Source organism: Schistocerca piceifrons, chromosome X, assembly GCF_021461385.2.
Source record: "Schistocerca piceifrons isolate TAMUIC-IGC-003096 chromosome X, iqSchPice1.1, whole genome shotgun sequence".
In the NCBI taxonomy this organism is placed as follows: Eukaryota; Metazoa; Arthropoda; class Insecta; order Orthoptera; family Acrididae; genus Schistocerca; species Schistocerca piceifrons.
Window position 1 is genome coordinate 221,783,316 of NC_060149.1, and position 27,270 is coordinate 221,810,585.

The following is a 27,270-nucleotide window of genomic DNA, read 5'->3' on the forward strand; positions in this document are numbered from 1 at the left end:
AAAATACAGTCTTTTGTCTGTCTTCTGGAATCACCTCCAACTGATGGGGTCAACTCCTCAAATCCACTATCAAGAAATACCAGCATTGCCCAAGATTCTCAACTGTATCTGTGATGTTTGGAATGGGGTGACCATCTGTGATCAAATGGTGACAGTCGCAGCAAAGTAGATACTGCCTTATACTGTCCATAGATTTTTTGGGCATGATTACAATTCCTGCCACCCCTGCGCAACTAAAAAAAAAAAAAAAAAAGAGAAAAAAAACCCTATCTGAACAAGCCATGAATGCCCAATGGTACTGACCAGCTGCCATGTTATCCCCATCCCTTATGCATCACTGGATGCAAATATGGAGGGGCATGTGGTCAGCACAATGCTCTCCCGGCTGTAGTCAGTTTTCATGATCAGTATCATTACTTCTCAATCAAGTAGCTCCCCAACTGGCATCACAAGGGCTGAGTGCACCCCACTTGCCAACAGCATTTGGTAGACCCGGACAGTGACCCATCCAAGTGCTAACCAAGCCTTACAGTGCTTAATTTTGGTGATCAGATGAGAACTGGTGTTACCGCTGCAGTAAGACCGTTGGCCATGGGCAACTATGTTTTTCTATTATCCCCTCAGCTAACTGCTGGTTGATAAATTACTCTAAAATTGGCTGCAGGCACCATGGTATTCTGTATAGTTTCCAGTACACCGACACTTCATTCTCCCCTATAAATCCTGTGTTTCATGAGGGGCATTGCAGTGAATGCCTGCCATGGAAAAAACAAATCCTGAAACTCTTAACAACAGTTCTTCCATATGTGCTCTGTCTGTTCCTCTCAAATGTTTAACCTTCTCACACAACTTAATCTTAGTGGCGTCTTGTGTGGCAGCGTCTTCATAGCTCACACCTTCTGTGCAGCATTCTTCCTCTCCTGGAATATCTAACACTGCCGCTAATGTTCCTTTCAACAATGTAACCTCCTTGGCACCAAAATTACTCATGTTTTGCTGTGCCCATATAACACTTCATCTCACTAAACAACACACTGCATCTAATAAATCAATACCCTCCAGTCATTTCACTATACACAACATGCCAACTGGAAAGTCAGGCTCCACACTCACCCACAGCAACTTCCCAGTGGCACTCAACACACAATAATTCGAATTAAGCTTTAGTGTCACTGCTCATAGCTTAACTTAATTGCATACTATGATAGACACTCCTCGTGATAGATCAACATTGTCAACAGTGTCCCCTAGCTGGTATTTCTTCCCACTAAATTCCACCACATGCTGTTAAAGATCAATTATGGCATAATGCTGATGCAGAAAGTCTGACACTATGATCATGCTGTAGCCCTCACTTCCACTGCCTAAACTTTGTTGCTTCCAATTGAAAATTAACCATTACCAACCTCCATGGCAGTGTATCAGCATCCCACACCCTATACAAACTACACTGAAGAGTCAAAGAAACTGGTGCACCTGCCTAATATTGTGTAGGAACCTTATGAGTGGCATGGTCTCAACTAATGTTTGAAGTAGAGCTGGAGGGAATTGACACCATGAATCCCGCAGGGCTGTTGATAAATCCACATGACTACGAGGGGGTGGAAATCTCTTCTGAACAGCATGTTCCAAGGCATCCCAAACATGCTCAATAATGTTCATGTCAGGGGATTTTGATGGCCAGTGGAAGTGTTTAAACACAGAAGAGTGTTCCTGGAGCCACTCTCTAGCAATTCTGGAAATGTGGGGTGTCACATTGCCCTGATGGAATTGCCCAAGTCCAGCAGAATGCAAAATGGACATGAATAGATGCTGTTGATCAGACAGGATGCTTACATACATGTCACCTGTCAAGAGTCATATCTAGACAAATCAGGGGTCCCATATCACTCCAGCTGCATATGTCCCACACCATTATAGAGCCTCCACCAGCTTGACAGTCCCCTGCTGACATGCAGGGTCCATGAATTCATGAGGTTGTCTCCACACCCGTACACATCCTTCTGCTCAATACAATTTGAAATGAGACTCGTCCAACCAGGCAACATGTTTCCAGTCATCAACAGTCCAAGGTCAGTGTTCACAGGCCCAGGCGAGGCAAAAAGCTTTGTGACATGGTGCAGTTATCAAGGATACACAAGTGGGCATTTGGCACTGAAAGCCCATATCAGTGATGGTTCGCACACTGTCACTTGTTGATGGCCCAGTGTTGAAATCTGCAGCAATTTGTGGAAGGGTTGTGCCTCTGTCACATTGAATGATTCTCTTCAGTCATAGTTGGTCCTGTTCTTGCAGACACTTTTTCCAGCCATAGTGATGTCAGGGATTTGATGTTTTACTGGATTCCTAATATTCACAATACACTCAGAAAATGTTCATACAGAAAAATCCCCACTTCATCACTACCTCGGAGATGGTGCGTTCCATCACTCGTGCACTGACTATAACACCACATTCAAACTCACTTAAATCTTGATCTGCCACTGTAGCAGCAGTAACTGATTTAACAACAGCACTAGACCCTTGTTGTCTTATGAAGGCATTGCTGACCGCAGCACTCTATTCTGCCTATTTATATATCTCTGTATTTGAATACACATGCCTCTACCAGTTTCTTTGGTACTTCAGTGTATAACATGGTGTGTCCCATTGCCTCCTATCCACTAAATCTCTCAAGGCCACTGCCACAGGCACCCAAGTGTCCACCATAAACTTATATCTTCTTCTGGCCTCACAAAAGTAACTTTGAAGTTGAAGTGACCCATGTCTGTCAAAAACTGTTGAAGTGACCCATGTCTGTCAAAAGCTGCTAACAACCGTATCGCTCACCTCACAGTGAGGATACTGTAAGCTTTGACTCAGATGTCAAGCTTCGGGGGGTGGCACACCATCCTCTGACCACTGCTGGTGATGTCAGTTCTCCTGATACCACTCTGTAGGGCCTAGCTGGCCAAGGGTGCGGCCAAGTGGTGGGTCATTGGGGCCCAGTAACAGACTGGTGGTTGAAAAGACACTTTATTGGTTTTAATTACAACATTTCTCATCATCAGTGAGAGGCAGTTACACCCTACTCTGGCGTAGCAGGCCAGCAACAGTCAGTGGGCAACTGGCCCCCACTTCAAATGGACGGTGCTCGCAATGGTGACCAGTGATGCTGACTTCAGACCTGGGAAGGAAGTAGACTATAGTATGAAAGGCTGCTACCCCATCCTCGTCTTGAAGCCATGGCTGCAGCTGGCAGTACCCAGTCATCTTGTTGTCTAGTATAGCCCTGGTGTCATAGTAGTACTGTTGGCCTCCGAATGCCTCTGTCTCAAAATTCACAGTTATTCATACTGTTCCAGAGCGCATTTGTTGCACTGCTGACTGGCTCTTAGTCATGTAGCTTATAACATAGTTGTAGCTCCAGTGTGGTGACTCTGTCCAGCATTCTTAAGCTATTACCATTGCACGATGTAGGTTTTGCAGAGTACAACTGGCCAGTCTTGCAACCTATTAGGATAATTGTCACTGCACTGTGCTTACTGTCCATACCAGCCAGTGGTAGCTAATGCAACATTCCATGGCAGCTCTTACAGATTTCACCTGAGACTAGGTAGCGGCATTGACACCTTCGTAGGTCAAAACACTTTTCAGTGTCATTTTCCCTGTAGCTGCCCAGAAGCTCCACCAATTTTGTCTTCTGGTCGAATTCAAGGACATGTCTGTAGTAAACTGCTTATCTATTGTTATTCAGTCAATCAGTTTTAATTAAATTTGTTACAGCATAAAGGCACATAAGGACTGAAAAACAATTGCAAACCACTATCCCATGACAAATAGCTTATTAGTAATATGAGAAGTGTCATTTTTTTTCTCAAGGTTTCTTTTCTACATTAAAATAATTATAATGTATAAGTGTCTGTGATATTTGCAATTTATTGGCTGTCTAATTCTCTGTTAGCTTTTGTTAATTTATGAAAAATTTGTTGTGAATCAGATGCATTGAAGGATACTATGGAGATCCTAGAATTGGTATTGACATACCATGTAGGCCATGTCCATGCCCAGGAACAGCTGATTCAGGGCATTCATATGCAACACGATGTGCCCTAGATACATTAACTCAAGATGTAGTCTGTGAATGTGATGTTGGATACGCAGGTAATGATGAAATCAAATTACTTTTAAAGTTATTCTCTGAATATTTTAAGTACAGAATCAAATATTTTTGTAGGTTTTGGTCTGTATGAAATGAGCTATGCCATTGCTATTTTAAGCAGCTGCACATAACATTCTTAAATGTTATGTTTTCATTTTTTTCTTTTAAATTTTCAGGATCTCGGTGTGACGTTTGTGCGGACAACTATTTTGGAAATCCAGAGACTCCTGGAGGATCATGTCGGCCATGTAACTGTAGTAAAAATATTGATCTCGCTCTTCCTGGTAACTGTGATGCTCGCTCTGGTGAATGTCTCCAGTGCCTCTTTCATACAGAAGGATTCCATTGTGAAATATGTAAAGCAAACTATTATGGTGATGCAATAAACCAGCAGTGCGCAGGTACTGTAATCATTAAAGAGAAAAAGATTACAATATGTAAATTTCAAAGCAAAACTGTTCAGCAACACCTTGAAAACATACTGAAATAGCATCAACTAACTTAACTTCCACTTCATATCTAGTTTTCGTAGATCTGTTTCTTTTCTTTCAGAAGTATGTTGTTCGGACTTAGGAAATTCCTTGTTGCAAACTTTGTTTTCAGTAACTGACAACTTGAAAATGAGGGAATTGGGTATCGAAAAAAAAAAAAAAAAAAAAAAAAAAAAAAAAAAAAAAAAAAAAAAAAAAAAAAAAAAAAAAACAAAAAACAAAAAACAAGAGATATTTATAGAGTAAATGCTTAGACACTTGTTTTACATAACAACAAGCATTCAACCTAAGAAGAGACTTCTTTACTTTTAAAAAAATTAAAAACATAGTCTCCTTGTTTACATTAGATTTTTCAGAAATATGCCACTGCTATTTCAGTGTTTGTTTTAAATTGAATTCCTTATCTCCAGTAGTAATCAAATTTTGATGCACTACCTTACTAGTCTCGGAAGATACATGGCAGTTCCATAGATAGAATAAAAAGTGAAGAATCATTTAATGCTTTCAGCTTAAATGTGATTCTTGGTCTTGTATAGCTGAATACTTGTGTGCTTTTCCATTTCCGTAGGTGTTCCATGTGGATTAAGTATGATGTACAATAATCCTTTTAGAGTTCAAGTTTCTACCAGTGTTAGCCTGAAAAATTGTTGCTTCTAGACTAAATCAATCTAACGAAAGTGAAAAATCAGAAAAAACAGTGCTGTATTGTGTGAAAAGTACATATTACACAATTTATACAAATTATATTAAACTAATTTGTGTGTATCTTCATTTTACAGAATGTGTTTGTGACATCCTTGGGACTAACAACACGGCAGGACCATGTGATCGCAATACAGGACAGTGTCCTTGTTTGCCAAATGTTATTGGTCAAAAATGTGATGAATGTAAACCAAACCACTGGAAAATAGCCAGTGGTACAGGCTGTGAACCCTGTGGTTGTGATCCTATAGGTTCTACAGCTGAACAATGCAATCTTGTAAGTATACTGATCACTAAAAAATATAATAATATTTTAGAGTGAGCAACAATTAAACTCTCGTATTTGAAACTATGTTACTGTTCACTTGAAGTTCCATTGTTTTACAGTTTGATGGACAATGTACCTGCAAGCCAGGATTTGGAGGACGGCAGTGCAATGAATGCCAAGCTAATCATTGGGGAAATCCTACAGTAAAGTGTCATGGTCAGTACTTAGAAGAAATCTTGTATTTGGAAATCCTAGTCTCAACAATGGAAAAGATACTTATATTTTCATTGTTACAATGTGTATTGTGTATATTTTTGAAAAAAAAATTTCACTAAGATTATATTAACATCATTGCCCAGTTGAGCTGTTGTACCAGTATAGTGTAGTCATGCTGGTATTCGTTGTTCTTAAGGAGGACATCATGTGAAAGCTTGGTAATATTTTCAGACTTGTTTACATGCCTATTAACCATTTAATTCTTTAAATATATGTCATTACATGTACTCCTTCTGTTACTTATTTTCCACCAAGGACTTTTGATTGTCATACTCATACCAGTTTTGATTAGGTGTAAAGTACAATAATTTATTCTTGCAACAGTCTAAGACTGCGGAAAAATTACGAGGGAGGATCAGAAAGTAACATGAAATAATTGTTTTCTCCACTGGCATTGCAGCTGGAATGTTGAAATTTCATAATGATATGGTCTGAAGTTTGCACTACTGACAGTGTTTTGTTTCCATGTGCAGCTCTAACAAGAGAAGTCTAAACTATGAAACAAACACGGCGTGCATGTTACTGTCATCAACGTGTGAAGAACAGTGAAGTGTAGTGTGATATTTGTGGGCTAAAGGGCATAAACCGAGTGAAATTCACAATGACATGCAAGGCATGTATGGGGACAACTGTATGGACCATAAAAATGTCTCCAGGTGGTGTGCATTCTTCCACGAGGGCTGTATAAGCCTTAGTTATTTGTCATGCTCCAGGTGGCTGATAACAGCTGCAACGCTGCAGAATGTCAGAGCCATTGAGGCAACAATTTTGAACAACCATCATGTGCAACTGTGAACCTCTTCTCAGCAGTCCAACATTTCCTATGGTACAGTGTATGAAATTGTTCATGACATGTTGAACTTTACAGTTAGTACTCACTGTGTGCCTATGAACCTGATAGACAACTACAAGGATCAGTGAATAATGACAATCTTGGATCACTTAACGTACTATGCTGCAGAAGGGCATGACTCTCTGAAAAGAATCGTCACTGGTGGAATATGCATAGTGTGCTATCGGTGAGCTCTGCTGAACACGGGACCATTGTGAATGCTGCAGCCTAAATCAAAACTTTTCTTAAGTTGCATTGTTCCCTGCATGACAAACGCCACAACTTTACTGCTGACAATGTCAGACAACTTCACGATAGTGCTTGCCCCCCCTGTTGCTGCTCCTGTTTGTGAGAAAATCAGCAAATTTGGGTGGGAAGGGCTCCAGGATCCACCATAAAGTCCGGACCTTGCACTGTCGGGCTTTCATCTGTTTAGTCCCATGAAGAAATTCCTGATGCACCAGCACTTTGCAACAGATGTTAGTGTGAAATCAGCAGTCCGCAGATTGTTATATTCTAACCAAATGGATTTCTACAAACAGGGCATGTTGAAACTGGTACCAGAATGGGAGAAATGTGTTGAGTACATTGGTGATGATGTAGAAAAGTAGGTAAAAGTTGCAAATTTATTTCTGATTTATTTAGATTTTGGTAATAATATTATCAAGAATTACTTTCTGATCTTCTCTCGTGTATCTTGTAATAGTTGCTCATTGCTGTATAGACTTCTGCCAAGCAAAGTCATTAAAAATTGTCCATAATGAATGCTGCAAACATTGACTCTTGCAGATGTAAAGGATACTTATATTCATTCAGTTAACCACAGGACAGTGCCAAGAGTCAAGACTCTACTATTATGTCTGTGTGGGAGAGATAGCAAATAAGGAATGCAATGTTGAAAAAACTAAGGGTAAGAAAGGAGAAGCAGATAATGAGATGCCATTTTTCAGACAATCTTTTTATTTTAGCAGTAGAAGAAATCTGTAGAAAGACACGTTGAGATAGAGACAGAAGGAAACATGGTAGTTGAATGAAAATGTGTATGATGAGGATTAAGAAAGAAATAAGCTAATAACAAAATCAGAGAATGAAACTCAGCTTACACAAATGACAATAAAATAGTAGATTGGGCACCAGAACATGGAAAAACTCATTTGAACGTAGTGTTCAACAGTGTTAACTTTGCAGCTTAATTCCTAAATATGAAACAGTGAACCAATAACTTGTAGTGGAAAGAAAACTGAATTTTGACTTCCATTTGCTACCAAAGATGTAAAACATTTTTGTACATAGCATTGCAGACAGTAATTGGAAAATTGGGGCCAAACTGCACCATAGCTCTGGGTTCAGTGTGGGGCGGTGGTGGGGTACTGAGTGGACTGCTGTGGCCTGTTGTGGGATTGTGTACCACTGCGGGCTATGGCGGGGACGAAGCCTCTCCATCGTTTCTAGGTCCCCACTTCCATACAATAAAATACAAGTGGAAAATTGGTGAGAAGATACAAACGAATCAGGGAAGTGATGACATAGCACTGTAAATGGGAAGTGCATTAATCAACAATTGTAATGTGGCCAGAAGCCATGTTGAACTTCATTTGAGATCGTGTAAAGCCCTTGGTTTTCCAGCCGGGTGGAAGCATTAAAGATAGTGTGATGTTTTGAGAAGTCTTCATTTTCCGGTGAGGTGATGAGATATTGTGGATGCCTCAATATTTTAGACAGGTGTTCAATAAGTAATGCAAAACTTTTTTTTCTGAAAACAGATTGGTTTTATTCAGGATTCCAATACACCATATTATTACCCATTCTTTTGCTAAAAAAACCCTATTTTTCAACATAATCTCAATTCAGTGTGATAGCCTTATGTCACCTTACTGGGAGGGCCTGTGTGTGTGCATGGTACCACTCTACTGGTTGACATTGGAGCCAACATCTTGCTCATCCACAAACTGCTTCACACAAAGTGCATCCTTCATTGGGCCAAACAGATGGAAGTCAGAAGGTGTGAGATGTGGGTAGTAGGGTGGGTTAGGAAGAACAGTCCAATGAAGTTTTGTGAGCTCCTCTCGGATGCACAGACTTGTGAGGCCTTGGGTTGGCATGGAGAAGGAGAAGTTCATTTGCATTTTTGTGGAGATGAACACGCTGAAGTCGCTCCTTCAGTATCATGAGGGTAGCACAATAGGCTCCAGACCTTTCCACTGCACATTGAGGGAGGACATCAAACAGAATAGCCCCATCAGAGTCCCAGATGACTGTTGGCATGACCTTAGCAGCTGAGGGTGTGGCTTTGAGCCTTTTCTTCAGGGGAGAAGTGGCGTGGTACCAATCCGTGCATTGTCGTTTTGTTTCCAGTTCGAAGTGATGAACCCATGTTTCATCACTTGATGACGATCGACAAAAAGTTATCACGATCAGCTTCATACCAAGAAAACAGTTCTGCACAGATTGTCATCATTGCTCTTTATAGTCTTCTGCTAGGGGGCGCACCGCAAGGAACCCAGCGAGAACACAACCTTGAGTACTGCAACTGATGGACTAGTGTGTCAGCACTACCAACAGAGATGCCCAGTTGAGGAGCAGCAAGGTGTTTGATTGTTATCCATCAATCATCTCAGATGAGTGTGTCAGCATATTCCAGCATAGCAGGCGTCACAGCTGTATGCAGCCAGCCAGCACGTGGGAGATCAGACAGGTTTGCACGACCTTCTTGCGATAATGATAGACTCATCACCCAACAATGCACTGTGCTTTAGTTAACTGCCAGGTTTCTGCTGATATTCTGCAAGTGCCTATGTATATTTGTGATGCTCTGATTTTTTGCCAAAAGAAAGTCAATGACAGCTCTCTGCGTGTATGCAGATATATTATAGGTGCCATCTTGAAGGCCATGTATAGCACCACCACCTATTGGTATTTCATGAAACTATAGGAGCTGAAGCAGGAGTATTCCTTGATGTCCCACAACAAATTCCTCACTTTTTGAACTGAAACTGGCTGAGAAAAAAAAAAAAAAAGTGTTGGCCTCTCAGATACCGGTGGTGTGCCACCTCCACCAAGCTGCAAGCAGCTAGGTCCTGTGTGGTTGGTGGGTGGGGGTGGGGGTGCACTTGAATTTCTACAAGGTCACTCAGGATGCATCTTGCGTCCTGGAAAGTGCTGAGAATGCTTTCATTGTATTGCTTGTAATGTGGGATTCCACGAAAAACTAGGTTGGTTAACTTCAACCCTATTGACAAGATTTTTGTGGATACTTATTTCTATTGATTTCTTTACAATGGTGTCCCAGAAACCCATTGCTCAGGATAGCAACTTGGTGTTCTCAAAATCAAAAGTGTGGTATTGCTGTGCCACTACTTATTTCTATGGGTGTCTTAGTTTTTCACACCTTATGCATTCCCCCACAGTATTTTGAGATGCAGCACTGTGACTGTCTGATGTGTTGGTAACCACATTCACAAGGGATGCTGTATATCCCTGGTGTGTTAAGTTTGGTGGGTCTTTCACAGTTACAAGATACTCTGTCTTGTGTGGTGGTTGGAAGATGGTTTTGATGTTTCACTTTTCAAGCAACCTCTCAATATGGCAGAGTGTGGTCCACAGTAAGGAAAGAGAGAGTCTCTTGCATCCTTCCTCCTCTCTTCATTTTTCTTCTGAATCTTTTGTATTCTTGAACATCTTTTGATCAGTGCTTCACTGTACCCATTTTTAAGGAACAAATCCTTTGGGAGTTATAGCCCAGCTATGAAGCTTTGTCTGTTGCAGGTGACATGCTCCCTATATACCATGGTGCTTAGCACTGTCTGCCTCTGCTGCAGATGATGGCAGGTTGTTGCATGCAGGTACAGATACAGGTCTGTATGGGTCTTCTTCCTATACACTGTATTCTTTTTTATCAGTTTATCCAAGAAAGGAAGACATCCATTCTCCTCTGCTACCATAGCGAAAGTAATATTGTGATGGCTGCTGTTAAGATGGCTCAGAAACTCATCCAGCATCTGTCATGTTCCCACACTACAAATGTATTGTTGAGATAGCAGAAGTAGTGCTCAGGTTTTTATCAAACAGTTTGAAGTGCCACCTCCTCAACATGTTAAAGTGTTGTTCTATGTTGAGATCTCAGGGCCACTACACCTGCTTGCTCAAAAGATTCCCCGTTGCACTTGAAATAAATGGTAATCAGTGCATGCTCAAAAAAGTAGGTATTTGTGGCTCAAGCTGTTGGGCCAGGATCACTAAGAAGTCATGAAGAGGTACTATTGGGGAGAATTATGCAACATCAAAGCTCGTGAGCAGGTCATCTCTTGGCAGTCAAGTGCCCTTAAGTACTTTAACAAAATCAACTGAATGCTTTACATGGTGACTGCATCAAAACATTACTTCATTACCTTCACTATAGAAGTAGAGGAGAATGGATATCTCCTTTACCTGGATATTCTAGTAAAGAAGGCAGATGGTACACTAGGTCATGCAGTGTATGGGAAGAAGAACCACACAAACCTGTACCTGCTTGCAACGAATTGCCACCATCCAGCACAGATGCAGATAGGGCTAACACCTTGATACATAGGGTGCATGTTATCTGTGAAAAAGGAAGCCTCCCATCTGAGCTACTATACCGAAAGGAAATGTTCCGTAAAAATGGGTACAGTGAAGCACAGATTAGAAGGGTGTTAAAAATAGATGCAGCAAGCTGAGAAGAGGAAGATGCAGACTAGTGGCTCTTTCTTTTGTAAACCCTCATTGTCAGTTTTGTAAAGGCCTCATCACTACTGCTGTTGAGGCCAAGTTGCCACTGTTGTTACAGTAGGCAAGTTCATGAAATGTCTTCTGGTGCAGTACACCACGAAGACAATTTCTCCCTGCCACTGTTACATAGCAATGCCTCAGGGCCAGGTAACAGAAGGTTCTACAACACCCCAAAAAAATTAGTAATGAAGTCACACAAATGAGTTAAAAAGGTTTACTTATCTTTGTGACTTGTTGAATAATGAAGTCTGCAACACTGCTTGTAATATAACACAAAAAAGGCCCTCAATGGGTACCTGCAAATAATTGTAGGTAAACTTCATAGTACATAGCAAATGCAGTTTACAAAAACTGTCTGTTCACTTCTAAGAGTTCACTAAATGACATTCCCTGTTCCAAGTCAGACCTCGATGATGATATGTAACCAAGTGGATGAGAGCTGCTCTTCTGTCTTCTGAGTAGGCTTCTGTCTGTTGTTGTCGAGTCATTGGCAGATTGTACTAGAGTGGCAATTGTCCAAGGCGAAATCGATATCTTCATCCTCAGCACCACTGGTGGTGCTGGTGGTACTCGCACAAGTGGAGAGTCTCTATGGCACTGGCACCAGCTCGCATCTTTGTGCATGTGGTACTTTTGCCCTGGCTGTGTCTTGTTCAGATGACACAGCACTTTCCTTTCTTACTTGGGCCCACTCTGGCAAAATTGTGAGGCTGCATGAAACCTTAAACATCAAAACCATCCTCCAATCACTATGTAAGATGAAAGAGTTCCTTGTCCCTCTGAAAGACCCCCAAAACTATACATGCTGGGGATATACAGCATCCCTTGTGAATGTGGCCACTAATACATCGGGCAAATGCAGTGCTGTACCACAAAATACTTTGGTGAACACATTATGTGTGTGCAACTGGGACACACAGAGAAATTAATAATGGCAGTGTGTAGCATAAATGAATATCACACTTTTGATTTTGAGAACACAAAGTTGCTACATCAAGCAACTGGCTGATGGGACAGCATTTTAAGGAAATCAGTACAAAGAAGGATCCATAAGAACTTTGTCAATAGGTTCATAAAATGATAAGAACCTCACAGTAGCAATTAACGCTCATCATGGTGTTTCAAGCAATTTCACATCCTTTAGTGAAAAACCTGAACTGGTGTACCCAGATAGTAATAAAGAAATTATACAAAAAATGAAATCCGTCTCTCAAAGCACTACTGCATTTGTACTTATATGCATAAGAGGGGCGTATCACATTATAAACCATATTTAGGAGCCCAGCAATAAACCTAATGCCCTCTAATTGACAGAGAATAAGATGTGGAGAGAAACTGATGCACAGAACTACATCTTCAAAAACTTTGATTTAAGAAAGTATTTAACTGCAGATAAGGAGCGGTTTGTAACAACAGAAAAAGAACATTTGGTAAGAATCCATGTCAGAGCCAACTATCTTCCAAGTACCATGCTGGGAACACATTATGAAGCAGAATGAATTAACAAAATGTAAGAGGATAACAATTTCATTATGCGAGTAAAGATGAAGAATTACCTGGAGTATATGTCCTGTAAACATGTACTCTCCTTGACAGCCAAAAGAGAAGTCCAGAGAATGAGGACTTTACTAGTATAAGTACGTATAAGAGTAGAAAGTATAAAATTGTAAGTATGACGAATAGCAGATAAATTAATCACAAAATTTTGTTGATGAAGATGCTTGCAAATGGTATATGTATATAATGGAATGTCTATTTCCACTGTTTTTATCGATGAGTCGTATTTTTCTGTGTTTAATTGTGCACTACTGTAGTTGAACTATTGTTTTACAGCTTGTGAATGTGACCCTGATGGTTCACTTACAATGCAGTGCCACCGTGAAAATGGAACCTGTATTTGTCTTGAGGGGATTGGAGGAGAAAAGTGCAATCAGTGTGCACGAGGCTATCTGGGTTCAGCTCCACAATGCAGTCCTTGTGGTGAATGCTTTACGAATTGGGATCGTATCCTCAACGAACTAAGAGGTAAACAGGTCTATGTAAATTTTGTCTATTTTTCAATAATTTAATTATGCGGTTATTGCATAGATTATGTATACATTCTGTTCACTTACAATGAAATATGGAAAATAATGCCAAGTAAAAATGTGTCTCTGAAGCACACCACATATACTGTTTTTCATATAAGTTACAGGAAACTGTCAAAAGGAAACAATATCAGGCTATCTTTTTTTGTAGTTTTGCCACAGATGTTAAGTGTGTATGTTATGTCATCAGTAACAAACTTTAATATATAACTGCAAGCTCCTAGAAGAATAAAGAACTGTGTTGTGAAAACTGTAAACGATTATTAGCTTGCATTTGTAATTTGATATCTCTATCATTTCCCAAATAGTTAAATAAGTTGTTCTTGGTCATTTATTGATTAGATCAGACAAATCGAATTATCCAAGATGCATCAAAAATTAAACAGACTGGAGCAACTGGCGCCTACACTCGTGAATTCGATCAGATGGAAAAGAAACTTGAAGAAATTAAACAGATGCTAAGCAACACTTCAATCAGTTCTCAGGATCTTGAATCACTAAACAAACTTGTGGAAGACTTGAGGTAATTTATAATGATCTCATGGTGACCGGTATTGATGAACATTTTATCTCTTCAATCATTCACTATTTATTTCTGTAAATATTAATATAAATCATACTCATTTTTCTTTATTTACTTGTTTACAGAGGAACACTCAACCATTCATCACATGGACTTGATGATGTTGAGAAAATCCTACAAAATGCAACCCAGAGGATTCTTTTGGCACATGAGGCTCTTAGAGATCTCCGTGTCAAGAAAGACAGGCTTAATGCTACAGCTCTTGGCTTAAAAGAAAATGCTACTCGGTTGCAAGAAGCAAATGTTGAAGGTATGTAAAAGGACATATACTTTGCTCATTATAGAGGTTGTTCAAAAATTTGGCAACAGTGCAGACACTAAAACCAGTGTCGGCATTAACATAGGTAACAATACTCAGGAATAGGGACCCTAATACTAAAATGTTGAATGCAAAATAAACTAATGAAATTGTTGTAAAGTTTGAAACTGATATGCAATGAAACAGAAAATAACTGGATCTCTCATTTCATCATCAAGTGGCTGAATTTGCAAGGCCCAGTTGTTGAATTGATGGAAGAAATAAGTCTCACATGAGACGTGTTTTCTACACATGATAATATTTTGTCCCCTTTTTACCCTTCAGTTTCATCTCCTCCTCCTTGCTAAATTCTGTTATGTCTATGAAAATTAATGAGACGATTTTCTTTTATTTTGTTTTTCAGGTGCTTTGAATCTCACACGTGAAGCATGGGAGCGCTCTGAGAAAGCTCAACAAATAGCTGATGACAGTCAGTCAGCAATTGCAGATTCAGAAAGACAGTGTAAACGTGCTGAAACCCTTGTTAATCGCACCAGTAACCAATTTCTTAGACTCCAAGATGAAAACACTGAAGCACTTGCAGACCTTGAAACTAAACTTTTAGAGCTAGAAGAACAAATTCCAGATATTAACAACCAGGTGAGACAATGTGAATAGTAGGGATTTTATTTAACATTTGCTATTTACAATTGTGTGACCATTTGTATGGTCACACAAACCTGTTGCAAAGGTGCAACTAAACATTGTTTATCCATAGTCAGTAGCAACCTGAACATATTTATTATTTAATTTTAAGTTGCAAATATCTTGTATGTAGAAGGATGAACTTATTATAACACTGAACACATCATGTACAGGTTTTGTCCCTTTTTGCTTGTCTATGTGTGACAGCTGATAGAAAGACAAATTTAAATGTCACTAAATTCTTCTTATGAATATTTATTTATAAAATTTATCTAGTCATAGCATGCTGGAAAGACATTGTGAATATAAATAATGGAAGGTAACAAGATTTCAGATGAATTATTCTTCAGAGCTCAGGATTCATCTGGAAGCTTAGCAGTTGTGTCAGCGTAGTTAATGTGTTTATCAGTGATTCAATGCCTCAACTATACGGTGTGTTGTTACCTTTACTCCTTCCATTATTTATATCCGATAAAGGACATTCCATAACCATATTACACTGTGGGTATTATGTTTTAATAGGTACATACAAGTGTACTATGAAATAAATCTCAATGTTGTCAAGTATGCAAACTTTGGGGAGAGCTATTATAGAAATTAAGTATACACCAGTTATGTTTGCTGAAGTTTGGCATAATGTACACAGGTTTGTGGCAAGCGTGGGGACCCATGTGACAAGCTGTGTGGTGGTGCTGGTTGTGGCAGCTGTGGAGGGCTGTCCTGTGAGCAAGGTGCTGTTACTATGGCAGAACGTGCCCTCAAATTTGCTGAAGATGCCAGGAAAACTGTTGAAGATAAGGAGGCGGAAGCAGATGATTTATTAAGAGGGGTATGTTTAATCAGTTGATCATTTATTTGTCACACACCAATGAGCCATAACTTCTGCAAAGTTATTATGATAACTCAAAGCTGTATATGTACTGTCATCACACTGGAGTAAACATTCTTCATTGCACATGTATTGGGCAATGGTGATAGAATGGGAAGAACATTCTTTGTAGCAGCAATTAATCACTAAGTCAGCTCTAATCATTAAAATTAATTCTATCTGTACACCTAAGCATGGTAGCAACCACTACTTTTAAAAATGAGGCTGGAGTCATTTTGGCATACAACAATTAATGACTCTTTCACAAACTAAAGAAGTTGCATTATTATCAGTTTGGAAGGAAGAAAATCAAAACCTACCTTTAACTTATTGTCAAAGGTGGAAAATTATTAAGGAAATAACTGACTTCATCAAGCCAACAGAATCAGACACAGTTATTTAGAAGCCCTATTTTTAGGCATGTGCTACAATAATGGCTGTTGCATGTGAAGTTTGGGAGTGTTTTCATTTTTGAATGCATAAAATGTGACCTTGTCACTATCAGAGATAATCCTCTGTCATTAATAGTGACACTATTAAATCTCTGATACTTTTGAGGATTGAAAATGAATTAATCACCAATTTGCAACATTATTTCAGGGTATAAGAATTTCCAGAATGAAAACCAAAGCTAACGACCATCAAAAGTTACTGAGAAATTGAGGAAAGTACTTATACCATGATTATACAGAACAGACATATTAAAATGAGTACATGGGCTTGCATCATGATAAGTAAAAACAATTTTCACTGGCTAATTGTCATTAAAAATGGAAAATTTAAATGAAAAGATCAAATAAAATATGGACATATGCTGTGATAAGTATTTAAACAGTGGATACAGTTCTATAAAAATGTAGTAGATGATACATACTGTCCTCAACAGTAAACAAAATTCTTCTTTGTCTCCAGTGTTTGTTCTGTGATAGGAGGGTTCTCATGTGATGGGCAATTGTACATACATCATATGAAAATTGTTTTACTTTAATTCTGTTGCTTGGTGCCCTTCTTGTCACCACAGTCATTCATCCTAAGACCATATATCTGCACATCTTACAAACTTTCTTTTATTTGAATCTAAATATTACAAGACTTTTTCTCCAAACTATGTGCCACTTTTTTTATATCTTTAAACTGTTTGTATCTGTTTGTGGAGTGCTTGTCAGTTCTATGAAGATGTTTTGTATCTAAAAAATAATATGGATAAATTTCAGGCCTTATTTGTTGTGTATATATGCATCGGTAATATAATGGTAGAATTTTTATCATGTTTAATGACATTTATTTGATTCCTAGCTTTAAATTAAACATTCATCTCAGTAATGTTCCTTTCTAATTGCATAGAACAAGTAAACTGTTCCTTTTGCACAAAGTACACCAGTCTTGGTATAGGATCAGTGTGCTAACTTTTGTAGAAATAGACTGATTATTTTATGGGTGGTTTCAGATGATTAGTATATTAGGAGGGATAGGAGGGGGAGATTGAGAGGGAGAGGGTGACGTCAACGAATGTTCTTTCCAAGTGGAGACTTACATACAAACACAGTGCAAGGTATGTTCACGTGCAGCACCATCTTTGAAAATGAAGGGGTTTAAAAGTATGGTGCAGGTACTGTCTCTCACATATGGTGTGATCTCAAGACATTGGAGCATGCCAATATCTCTTGCACAATGTTGTCAAAGCACCAGCAGTAGGGATTCCAATGAAAAGCTGATCATAAAGTTATGGTGGCACTGTTGTTTTCTTAATACCAAAAGTCCAGAAGCAGAAAGTGTACTGGTCAAGTGAAGTCAAGAGCAAAGCTGGCTGCAGTGTTGTCTTCTTATAAGCACCAAGCCTTTTCCTATCACTGATATAATGCTGGTTGGCACAATAGCACCATTCCCATTCTGGCCAGCTCCATAGCTTCTGCCTTGTTGTCACTACCAATATCCTTTGGTGCAGCAGTATACATTGTTGAAAGTGGTCAAATCCTTCTGTTCTAATGAGAATGATACATGGTTCCATTTTGTGAAGTACTGGCCAACACATTTTGTGGAGCCCTATCTTGGGATTAAGATAGTCATAATGTCATATAAATCACTGTGTTAGATGAAAGAAAGTTGATTATGATCATTCCATATCTGCCATTTTAGAGTTTGATATACGAGGGCTGTCAACATACATTCGATTATCGATATTTTTTTTTTTTTTTGTTATGTTGGTACACATGTCCGAAACATATGTCGACAGTTTCATGTGTACAGCATACTTCATTTGTTTTTTACAGATAGAAGGTTAGACGTGCTTTAGTGTGCACTGCGATTTTTGATTATTGTAAAAAATGGAGCAAAGAATTTCCTTCAAATTTTGTGTGAAAAATGAAGAACTGTTGCATGAGCACAGCTCAGGAGCCCTTGAATGACGTCAATGATGATCCTGATTTGCTCAAAAGGGCCATAACTGGTGACGAGACATGGGTTTATGGTTATGACATCAAATCCAAAGCCCAGTTGTCCCAATGGAAGCATCCCGGAGAGCCGAGACCGAAAAAAGTGTGCCAAGTTTGATCAAATGTCAAAGTTTTGCTGACTGTTTTTTTCAATTACCATGGCATAGTGCATCACGAATTTTTGCCTCAAGATTGTACGGTTGATAAGGAGTATTATCTTGATGTTATGCACTGTTTGCGAGAAGCAATACGCAAAAAACATCCAGAATTGTGGAAAAACAATTCGTGACTTTCGTATCACGACAATGCACCTGCTCATTCATTGTTGCTTGTGAGAGATTTTTTGGCCAAAAACAATATGACAATCATGCCTCAGCCAGCTTATTCACAGGATTTGGCCCCCAGTGACTTTTTCCTGTTCCCAAAACTGAAGAGACCTTGAAAGGACAAAGATTTTCAATCATTGCGGAAATAGAAACCGAATCACTGGAAGTACTCAAGGCTGTACGGAAAAGTGCTTATGAGAAGTGCTTAGAGGATTGGAAGAAGTGTTGGCACAAGTGTATTGTATCTGAGGGGGATTACTTCGTAGGGGACAACCTGATTATTGATGAATAAATAAATATTTTTTCATAAAAATATAAAGTCACCTCACTTTTTGAACACACCTCGTACCATACTGGAAGCGGCCTTCCATACGACCACATTTGTGATCACAAGTCTGTTAGGAAATATTACAGCTAATAGTGCACAATTTGGATACTGTGCACCAAAACCAACATTTTGATGATTTCTGTTCGTATACTAAGGTGCATTAATACACATGTATTGTTACTCTTATTTCCTTCCCTCTAACATGTGGACTTATCTTCAGTAAGTAAGGCAATACATTTTTTATCGACCAATTTCAGTTGGAAAAAATGTGTAATTTGTTTTGGGACATTGTGGAATATTCCCTTTCAGCCCCTATTGTTTCATGAAGTTCCAATAGGTGGTGGCACTATATGTAGCTTTAAAACAGCTGCCTGTAATGGCAATGCATTCCAAACTGAAAGCTGTCATTTAGTTTCTTTTGGCAGAAAACCAGAACACTGCAGATATTCATCAGTGCTTGCATATTGTCTACAGACCTGGCAGTTAACAAAAGCACAGTGAGTCACTGGGCGAGGTGTCTGTCATCATCGCAACAAGGTCGTGCAAACCTGACCGATTTTCCATGTGCCAGCCGCCCAAAAATAGCTGTGACACTTGCAATGTTGGGATATGCAGATACTCTCATTTGAGGTGATTGACAGATCACACTCAAACACCTGACTGCACAACTGGATATCTTTGCTGGTAGTCCTGACACATTCACCCACCATTTGGGGAACTCAAACGTGTGTGGCTATTGGGTTCCCCGCCATCTAACAGAAGACCACGAAGAGCAATGAAGAACCGTCTGTGTGGAATTGCCTGCATGTTACAAGGCTGATTGTGACAGTTTTTGTTGAACATTGTCACAGGTGATGAAAATTGGGTTCATCACTTCAAACCAGAAAAAGAAAAAAAGGCAATCCATAGAGTGGCATCCCACCAACTCTTCCCAGAAGAAACAGTTCAAAGCCACACCCTCAGGTGGTAAACTCATGGTGACAGCCTTCAGGGACTGTGAAGTGGTTATTCTCTCTGATGCCTTCTCTCACGTTGCAATGACCAACTCAGAAATATATTGTGCTACCCTCAGGAAATAGAAGAAATGACTTTAGCATACTCATCGCCACATAAGTGCAAACAAATTTCTCCTTGTCCGTGATAACACAAGGCCTCACAAAAGTTTGCACACCTGACAGGAGCTCACAAAACTTCACTGGATTGTTCTTCCTCATTCACGCTGCAGCCCAGATATCACACCTTCCACTTCAATCTGTTTGGCCCAATGCACTTCACGGGAAACAGTATGTGGATGACGGGGGAGGTTATTGATGCAGCAGGACTTTGGCTCCAATATTGACCAATAGAGTGCTACCGTATGGGCATACAGGCCTCGTCAGTAAGATGGTATAAGGGCATTGCATTGAATGGAGATAGGGTTTTGTAGCCAAAAGATTGGGGAGTAATATGGTGTATCGGAATCCTGAATAAAACCAACCTGCTTTCAGAAAATAATGTGGTGCATTACTTACTGAATTCCCCTCGTAAAAGGGCTGTAAATGAACTGTTCCAAACAGGTGTCACTCATAGATCAAAGTTTTTATTAAGATAAAGGGACTATTGCTGCAGTGACACAGAAAGAGTATTTCCATCAATTAGAGCTTATGTTCTATATTGAGCATTAAAGTAAGGAATTTAACTTGGTTTCAATAAAAATGCTCTGGATGTGTAAAAATATAATCCATTACAGTAACCTGCAGTGACGATCAAATGGTGGAAGATTTTACTTCCTGATGCATTCATTCATCCAGAGGATTATTCAAACTGAGTCCTACTGTAGAAGTCTAATCCCTCTAAAGCTACTAATTGTGATATATGAGCAGCACTAATACTTCCAAATGTAATAGTTCTCTGTATGCAGTCCATAATTGTTTTCCTTGATGCTGTAAGCTTCAGAATGTTCTAGAGCATCCAGCGAAAGTCTAACTTTCTAGGCAAAATATTTTTGTATTGGTATAAGTGCATGTAATTGTGTGTGTGTGTGTGTGTGTGTGTGTGTGTGTGTGTGTGTGTGTGTGTGTGTGTGTGTGTTAGAAGAGAGAGACAGTGTGTGTTTTCCAGTGGTAATCCTGCCCTCTGTTCAGAACATGATAAAGCTTGCACATGTCAGGTGATAATTCACAATATGAGCCATAACTTTCACACCATGATCCAAACAATTGACCAACAGGGCATTTTATAGCAGCAACATTCAAACAATGGGAAGACACTCTGTTTTTCACTAATTGTTTTTCCAATATGTCAGAATAGCATAAGAAAATGATGGAAAGGTGAATTACAGCAAAATTACTATTTAAGGCACACAAAGTTTGTGGTAACATCCAGTGACACATCCCCATACTAGAACAGATGACACATAGAACCAAAATACAAACAACTATACCATATAACTCAACTGACATTTTAAGAGCAATATTCGTGTTTAATTCTTCCAAATTTTGTACTGATGATTTTCATGGAACAATAGGCTGATTATCCATTTCTCATTCTTCAGTGTCCAAGAGAAACTGCAGGAGGCATTTGAAGAGTTAATTGTAAGGTAGTGGTTGCAGACTCTGCAAAACACCAATAAGAGAAAAAATTTACCAGATTTTTTGTGCCCAACAGCTTGCCACATAGTTATTACCAAACAGAGACCTCCTTCCAAACAGTAATGTTTCTTTATGCTGCAAGAATATCTTTAAACTTATAAGAAAACCGATATTGGGAAAACTCGAGAGGACTCACCACTATGATTTCACTGTGGTTAATCAAGATAAAATAGTGCTGTACTGCAGAGACAAATTAAAAATTTTTGGCAACTGAGATAACATGGAAAAATAAATGGCACAACATTCACTGGACATGAATCAGCCAGACAAGAAAATATTCCAACAACTAAAATATTGGGAACCTACATGGAAGCTGCTATGGAACTGGCAACCCATAAGAGAAAACTTAAGCCAAGAAATCCTCCTTTAGAGTCAAGAAGTAAGATCATCAGTAATAGGAAACTACATTCTTTACTAGCTACCTATTGGTGTCAGAGTCAACTGATGCAAGATATAAATTTCCAGCTTTGCACAATATAATCATGTGAACTATATTACATGTATGCCATTCATAAATGTATATCAGATGTGATTATCATAGGGTACTGAGTAATAAAAACCTACAGATAACAGTCCACTTGCAGTTGGAAGACAAATCTGTAATAGGTTGCCAAATAATACAAAATGGCTCTGTGGAAATCTGTTTGAGGACAAGCTGAAATAGTTGTTAATTAAAGGATACTCGATCAAAGATTTCTGAAGTCGATTACTGATGGTACTGTTTTTGTGTGTTGCAGTATATTAGTGGTGGTAAATGTTTTTGTAATAGTATCTAATGTGCAAATTGTTATAAATATTTTTTCCATGTATGGCCTGATATCACTGTGTCATTGTTATAAATGTACAAAAAATGAGGATGTCAAAAACTGTAATATTGTTGTGGACAAATGGAGATTATTATTTCTTTCTTGTCTCAGACGTTATGTCTGGTTAAAAATGGAAGGTGACACGGACCTTGATCAAGCGTGACTTCCTTTTAACTGTACGGTATATGTTACATTGCATTTAGGAACTCTCGGGTAATTGAACAAGTGTCAATAATTACAGATTTCTGTAGTTGTTATATATAAGTTTGGATGTAGCTGTATTGCATTGATGTACTGGTGGATATTGTGTGGTATGACTCCTGTAGTTGATAGTATAATTGGTATAATGTCAACTTTATCCTGATGCCACATGTCCTTGACTTCCTTAGCCAGTTGGATGTATTTTTCAATTTTTTCTCCTGTTTTCTTTTGTATATTTGTTGTATTGGGTATGGATATTTCGATTAATTGTGTTAATTTCTTCTTTTTATTGGTGAGTATGATGTCAGGTTTCTTATGTGGTGTTGTTTTATCTGTTATAATGGTTCTGTTCCAGTATAATTTGTATTCATCGTTCTCCAGTACATTTTGTGGTGCATACTTGTATGTGGGAACATGTTGTTTTATAAGTTTATGTTGTAAGGCAAGCTGTTGATGTATTATTTTTGCTACATTGTCATGTCTTCTGGGGTATTCTGTATTTGCTAGTATTGTACATCCGCTTGTGATGTGATCTACTGTTTCTATTTGTTGTTTGCAAAGTCTGCATTTATCTGTTGTGGTATTGGGATCTTTAATAACATGCTTGCTGTAATATCTGGTGTTTATTGTTTGATCCTGTATTGCAATCATGAATCCTTCCATCTCACTGTATATATTGCCTTTTCTTAGCCATGTGTTGGATGTGTCTTGATTGATGTGTGGCTGTGTTAGATGATACGGGTGCTTGCCATGTAGTGTTTTCTTCTTCCAATTTACTTTCTTCGTATCTGTTGATGTTATGTGATCTAAAGGGTTGTAGAAGTGGTTATGAAATTGCAGTGGTGTAGCCGATGTATTTATATGAGTGATTGCTTTGTGTATTTTGCTAGTTTCAACTCGTTCTAGAAAGAATTCTCTTAAATTGTCTACCTGTCCATAATGTAGGTTTTTTATGTCGATAAATCCCCTTCCTCCTTCCTTTCTGCTTAGTGTGAATCTTCCAGTTGCTGAATGTATGTGATGTATTCTATATTTGTGGCATTGTGATCGTGTAAGTGTATTGAGTGCTTCTAGGTCTGTGTTACTCCATTTCACTACTCCAAATGAGTAGGTCAATATTGGTATAGCATAAGTATTTATAGCTTTTGTCTTGTTTCTTGCTCTCAATTCTGTTTTCAGTATTTTGTTAGTCTTTGTCTATATTTTTCTTTTAGTTTTCCTTTAATATTGGTATTATCTAGTCCTATTTTTTGTCTGTATCCTAGATATTTATAGGCATCTGTTTTTTCCATCGCTTCTGTGCAGTCACTGTGGTTATCCAATATGTAATCTTCTTGTTTAGTGTGTTTATTATTATTATTATTATTATTATTATTATTATTATTATTATTACTACTAAATAGATTTACAAATTTTAAAGGAACTATTATGTTTTATTGACAGGTATCTCAGGCAAGGCAAGAAACAGTTAATGCAAACACTTTGGCACAAGAAGCTTTTGACAAAGCATTAGAGGCACGTAATCGTTCTGATGATGTTACAACCAGAACGCAAAATTTCATAGATGAGCTCCAGAAATTTTTTGATGAGGAAGGTGCATCACCATCAGATATCAGAACGCTGGCAAAAGAGGTATTAGACATAAAATTAATTTTTTTTTCTGAAAATAGCTCCTACAATACCAAACCTTTCTTTTCATTTCATATAAATGTTGGATACTCTCAATCCAGTTCAGGTGAGAATTATTGGCTTGAAAAATAGTGAATTTTGTAATGTGTGGATATGTATAAAGACTAAAATTAAATGTGAAAGTAACTGATATGAAAAAAATTGAGAAAGAATTTATAGAAAAATGTCTGTATAATTGAAACACCAGGAAATCGATGAAAAACATAAATTTTACACAGTTCTGTAATTTGTTGGCTGGAGATGCCGAACATTTTTTCCACGATTATGCACACCTGATACATAAAATCTGGTTATTAAAAGATACAGTAATGACTCAAACGTGTATCTCCTCATATCTATGATTATTAAATTGGGATATCAAGCTTTCTACTTTTATTATGTAGTGCCTGAAATATTAATAAGTTATGTACATGTGTGATTAAATGGTAAATGTAAAAAAAAGCTGTACTATTTATTAACTTCATTTATGAAGTTGTACTGTGATAAAGAAATTTACTTAATGTTGCAGGTTCTGTCGAAAAATATAGAACTTGAACCAGAAAGTATAACCTATCTTGCACAAAATATAAACAATACAATTGCATCTCTCACAGACATAGAGGTCATCCTGATGGAAACAAATGATAGTCTCACTAAAGCCAAGTCATTAGAGGAGCAGGCAGATGCTGCAAAGTAAGTATTACTGTTTCCAGAATGAATTTTTTTGCTTTGCAGTGGAGTGTGTGCTGATATGAAACTTCCTGGCAGATTAAAACTGTGTGACAGACTAAGACTGGAACTCAGAACCATTACTTTTCACAGGCAAGTGCTCTACCAACTGAGCAACCAGAGCACAACTCATGACACAGTTTTAATCTGCCTGGAAGTTTCAAGTATTATTGTTGGTCTAACATAATCAATTGCCAACTTGCTTTTTAGTAAAGGAAAGTTATCTATAGGTGCATGTGTACTGCAAAGTACAGCTTGTCAACAGGGCGAGGATTCAAAGGACAGTCCCATCCCCCTCCCTGTTTTGCTAACAAGCTGCCCTTCACAGTAATTAAATGCACAGGCCAGAGGATGATCTGTATCACAGATCAAAACTGGCTATCTAATTAAAACACACAAAGTGACCCAGACAGTATCATAATAATTACAAGTGGTCACGGTTCCCTGAGACACCATGTCTTTATTTATGAAAAAGGATATATTACTTTCATCATGAAAAAGGTGATATTACTTTCCCCCGAGAGGGTGATTTGATGTGCACGACAAAACATTTGGAAGTGTTATGTACGTTGAAAGTATTTGAATTAATCCCAGTTGATATTTACATTTTAATAATATTATTACTACTTGCATCCAAATTTATAATATTACATTTTGCCATTACTATCAAACTGTCTCAATAATATACTGATTCCTTTCTCTTCAGGGCAGGAGCAGAGGGAATTTTGGAAACAGCTAAGCTAGTTGTAGATGCACTTGAAGAAGCACAAGATGCCCAAGACAAAGCTGAAGATGCTATAAGAAAGGCCAATAACGACATATCAGTAGCAGAAAGGGACCTTACTCAAGTGAGTAGAAATACAATATTTGCTTTTGAAAGACTGTTTCATGTGCTGGTTTTATAATGTAATTATGAGATAATAAACAATTTATAATGAAAACAGCTTGCTAGAAAAATTAGTTGGCATGTTGCAGTTAATACAGGCAAAGCAGGTTTTGCAGAAAGTTATTATTTCATAAAATATTTATGATATAAATATTGATTCACCATTTCATATAATATATGAAGCTATATGCTCTCACAGTCATTTTATTGATATACAGGGTTATTACAAATGATTGAAGCGATTTCACAGCTCTACAATAACTTTATTATTTGAGATATTTTCACAATGCTTTGCACACACATACAAAAACTCAAAAAGTTTTTTTAGGCATTCACAAATGTTCGATATGTGCCCCTTTAGTGATTCGGCAGACATCAAGGCGATAATCAAGTTCCTCCCACACTCGGCGCAGCATGTCCCCATCAATGAGTTCGAAAGCATTGTTGATGCGAGCTCGCAGTTCTGGCACATTTCTTGGTAGAGGAGGTTTAAACACTGAATCTTTCACATCACTATGCGTGAAACTTGCCCGCACGCGTTCAACCGTTTCTTCGCTCACTGCAGGCCGACCCGTTGATTTTCCCCTTACAGAGGCATCCAGAAGCTTTAAACTGCGCATACCATCGCCGAATGGAGTTAGCAGTTGGTGGATCTTTGTTGAACTTCGTCCTGAAGTGTCATTGCACTGTTATGACTGACTGATGTGAGTGCATTTCAAGCACGACATACACTTTCTCGGCTCCTGTCGCCATTTTGTCTCACTGCGCTCTCGAGCGCTCTGGCGGCAGAAACCTGAAGTGCGGCTTCAGCCGAACAAAACTTTATGAGTTTTTCTACGTATCTGTAGTGTGTCGTGACCATATGTCAATGAATGGAGCTACAGTGAATTTATGAAATCGCTTCAATCATTTGTAATAGCCCTGTATAATACAGGTATATGTGAGCAAGGACAACTTGTACAAGTGCAAGTGAGGGTATCAGTAGGTTGTAGGGCTGTGCACAGATAGTTAACTTCCTCTTTCCCTGCTTTATCTTCAAGAGAGATCAGTAACAAATCACAAGAAGAATTTAGATGACTTAAGGAGAGATATAGTGCATGAAGGATAGTCAGAAGCATATCAAGACTGAAAATGTAATTAAGGTATAGACTGAGAGAAGTGTGGAGTTAATGCAGGTGGGAGAATGAATAGAAACAGAAGGAAACGCAGGAAACAGATAGACTGCAGGGAATAGGAAGGACTGAGGCTAAGAAGGTTGCAGGACCAAAGAACACATCAGTGGGACAGTTCCTTTCTGTGCAGTTCAGCAAAATTAATGTTGGAG

General features: G+C 38.5%; 1 protein-coding gene and 1 pseudogene across 2 annotated transcripts in view; one reads left to right on the forward strand and one right to left on the reverse strand.

Annotated features, from left to right (window-relative positions):
* The window catches only part of LOC124721182 (laminin subunit beta-1), a 349,227-nt gene that overhangs the window by 312,192 nt on the left and 9,765 nt on the right, over window positions 1–27,270 (forward strand). For both annotated transcript variants that reach the window (XM_047246020.1, XM_047246021.1), the window contains 12 exons: window positions 3,980–4,143; window positions 4,318–4,542; window positions 5,412–5,611; window positions 5,722–5,818; window positions 13,293–13,484; window positions 13,889–14,069; window positions 14,195–14,379; window positions 14,792–15,027; window positions 15,719–15,901; window positions 24,107–24,295; window positions 24,861–25,024; window positions 25,767–25,908. In XM_047246020.1, coding sequence (XP_047101976.1) covers window positions 3,980–4,143; window positions 4,318–4,542; window positions 5,412–5,611; window positions 5,722–5,818; window positions 13,293–13,484; window positions 13,889–14,069; window positions 14,195–14,379; window positions 14,792–15,027; window positions 15,719–15,901; window positions 24,107–24,295; window positions 24,861–25,024; window positions 25,767–25,908 — 2,158 coding nt within the window. The remainder of the gene's footprint in view (window positions 1–3,979; window positions 4,144–4,317; window positions 4,543–5,411; window positions 5,612–5,721; window positions 5,819–13,292; window positions 13,485–13,888; window positions 14,070–14,194; window positions 14,380–14,791; window positions 15,028–15,718; window positions 15,902–24,106; window positions 24,296–24,860; window positions 25,025–25,766; window positions 25,909–27,270) is intronic.
* LOC124723386 lies at window positions 472–590 on the reverse strand (annotated as a pseudogene).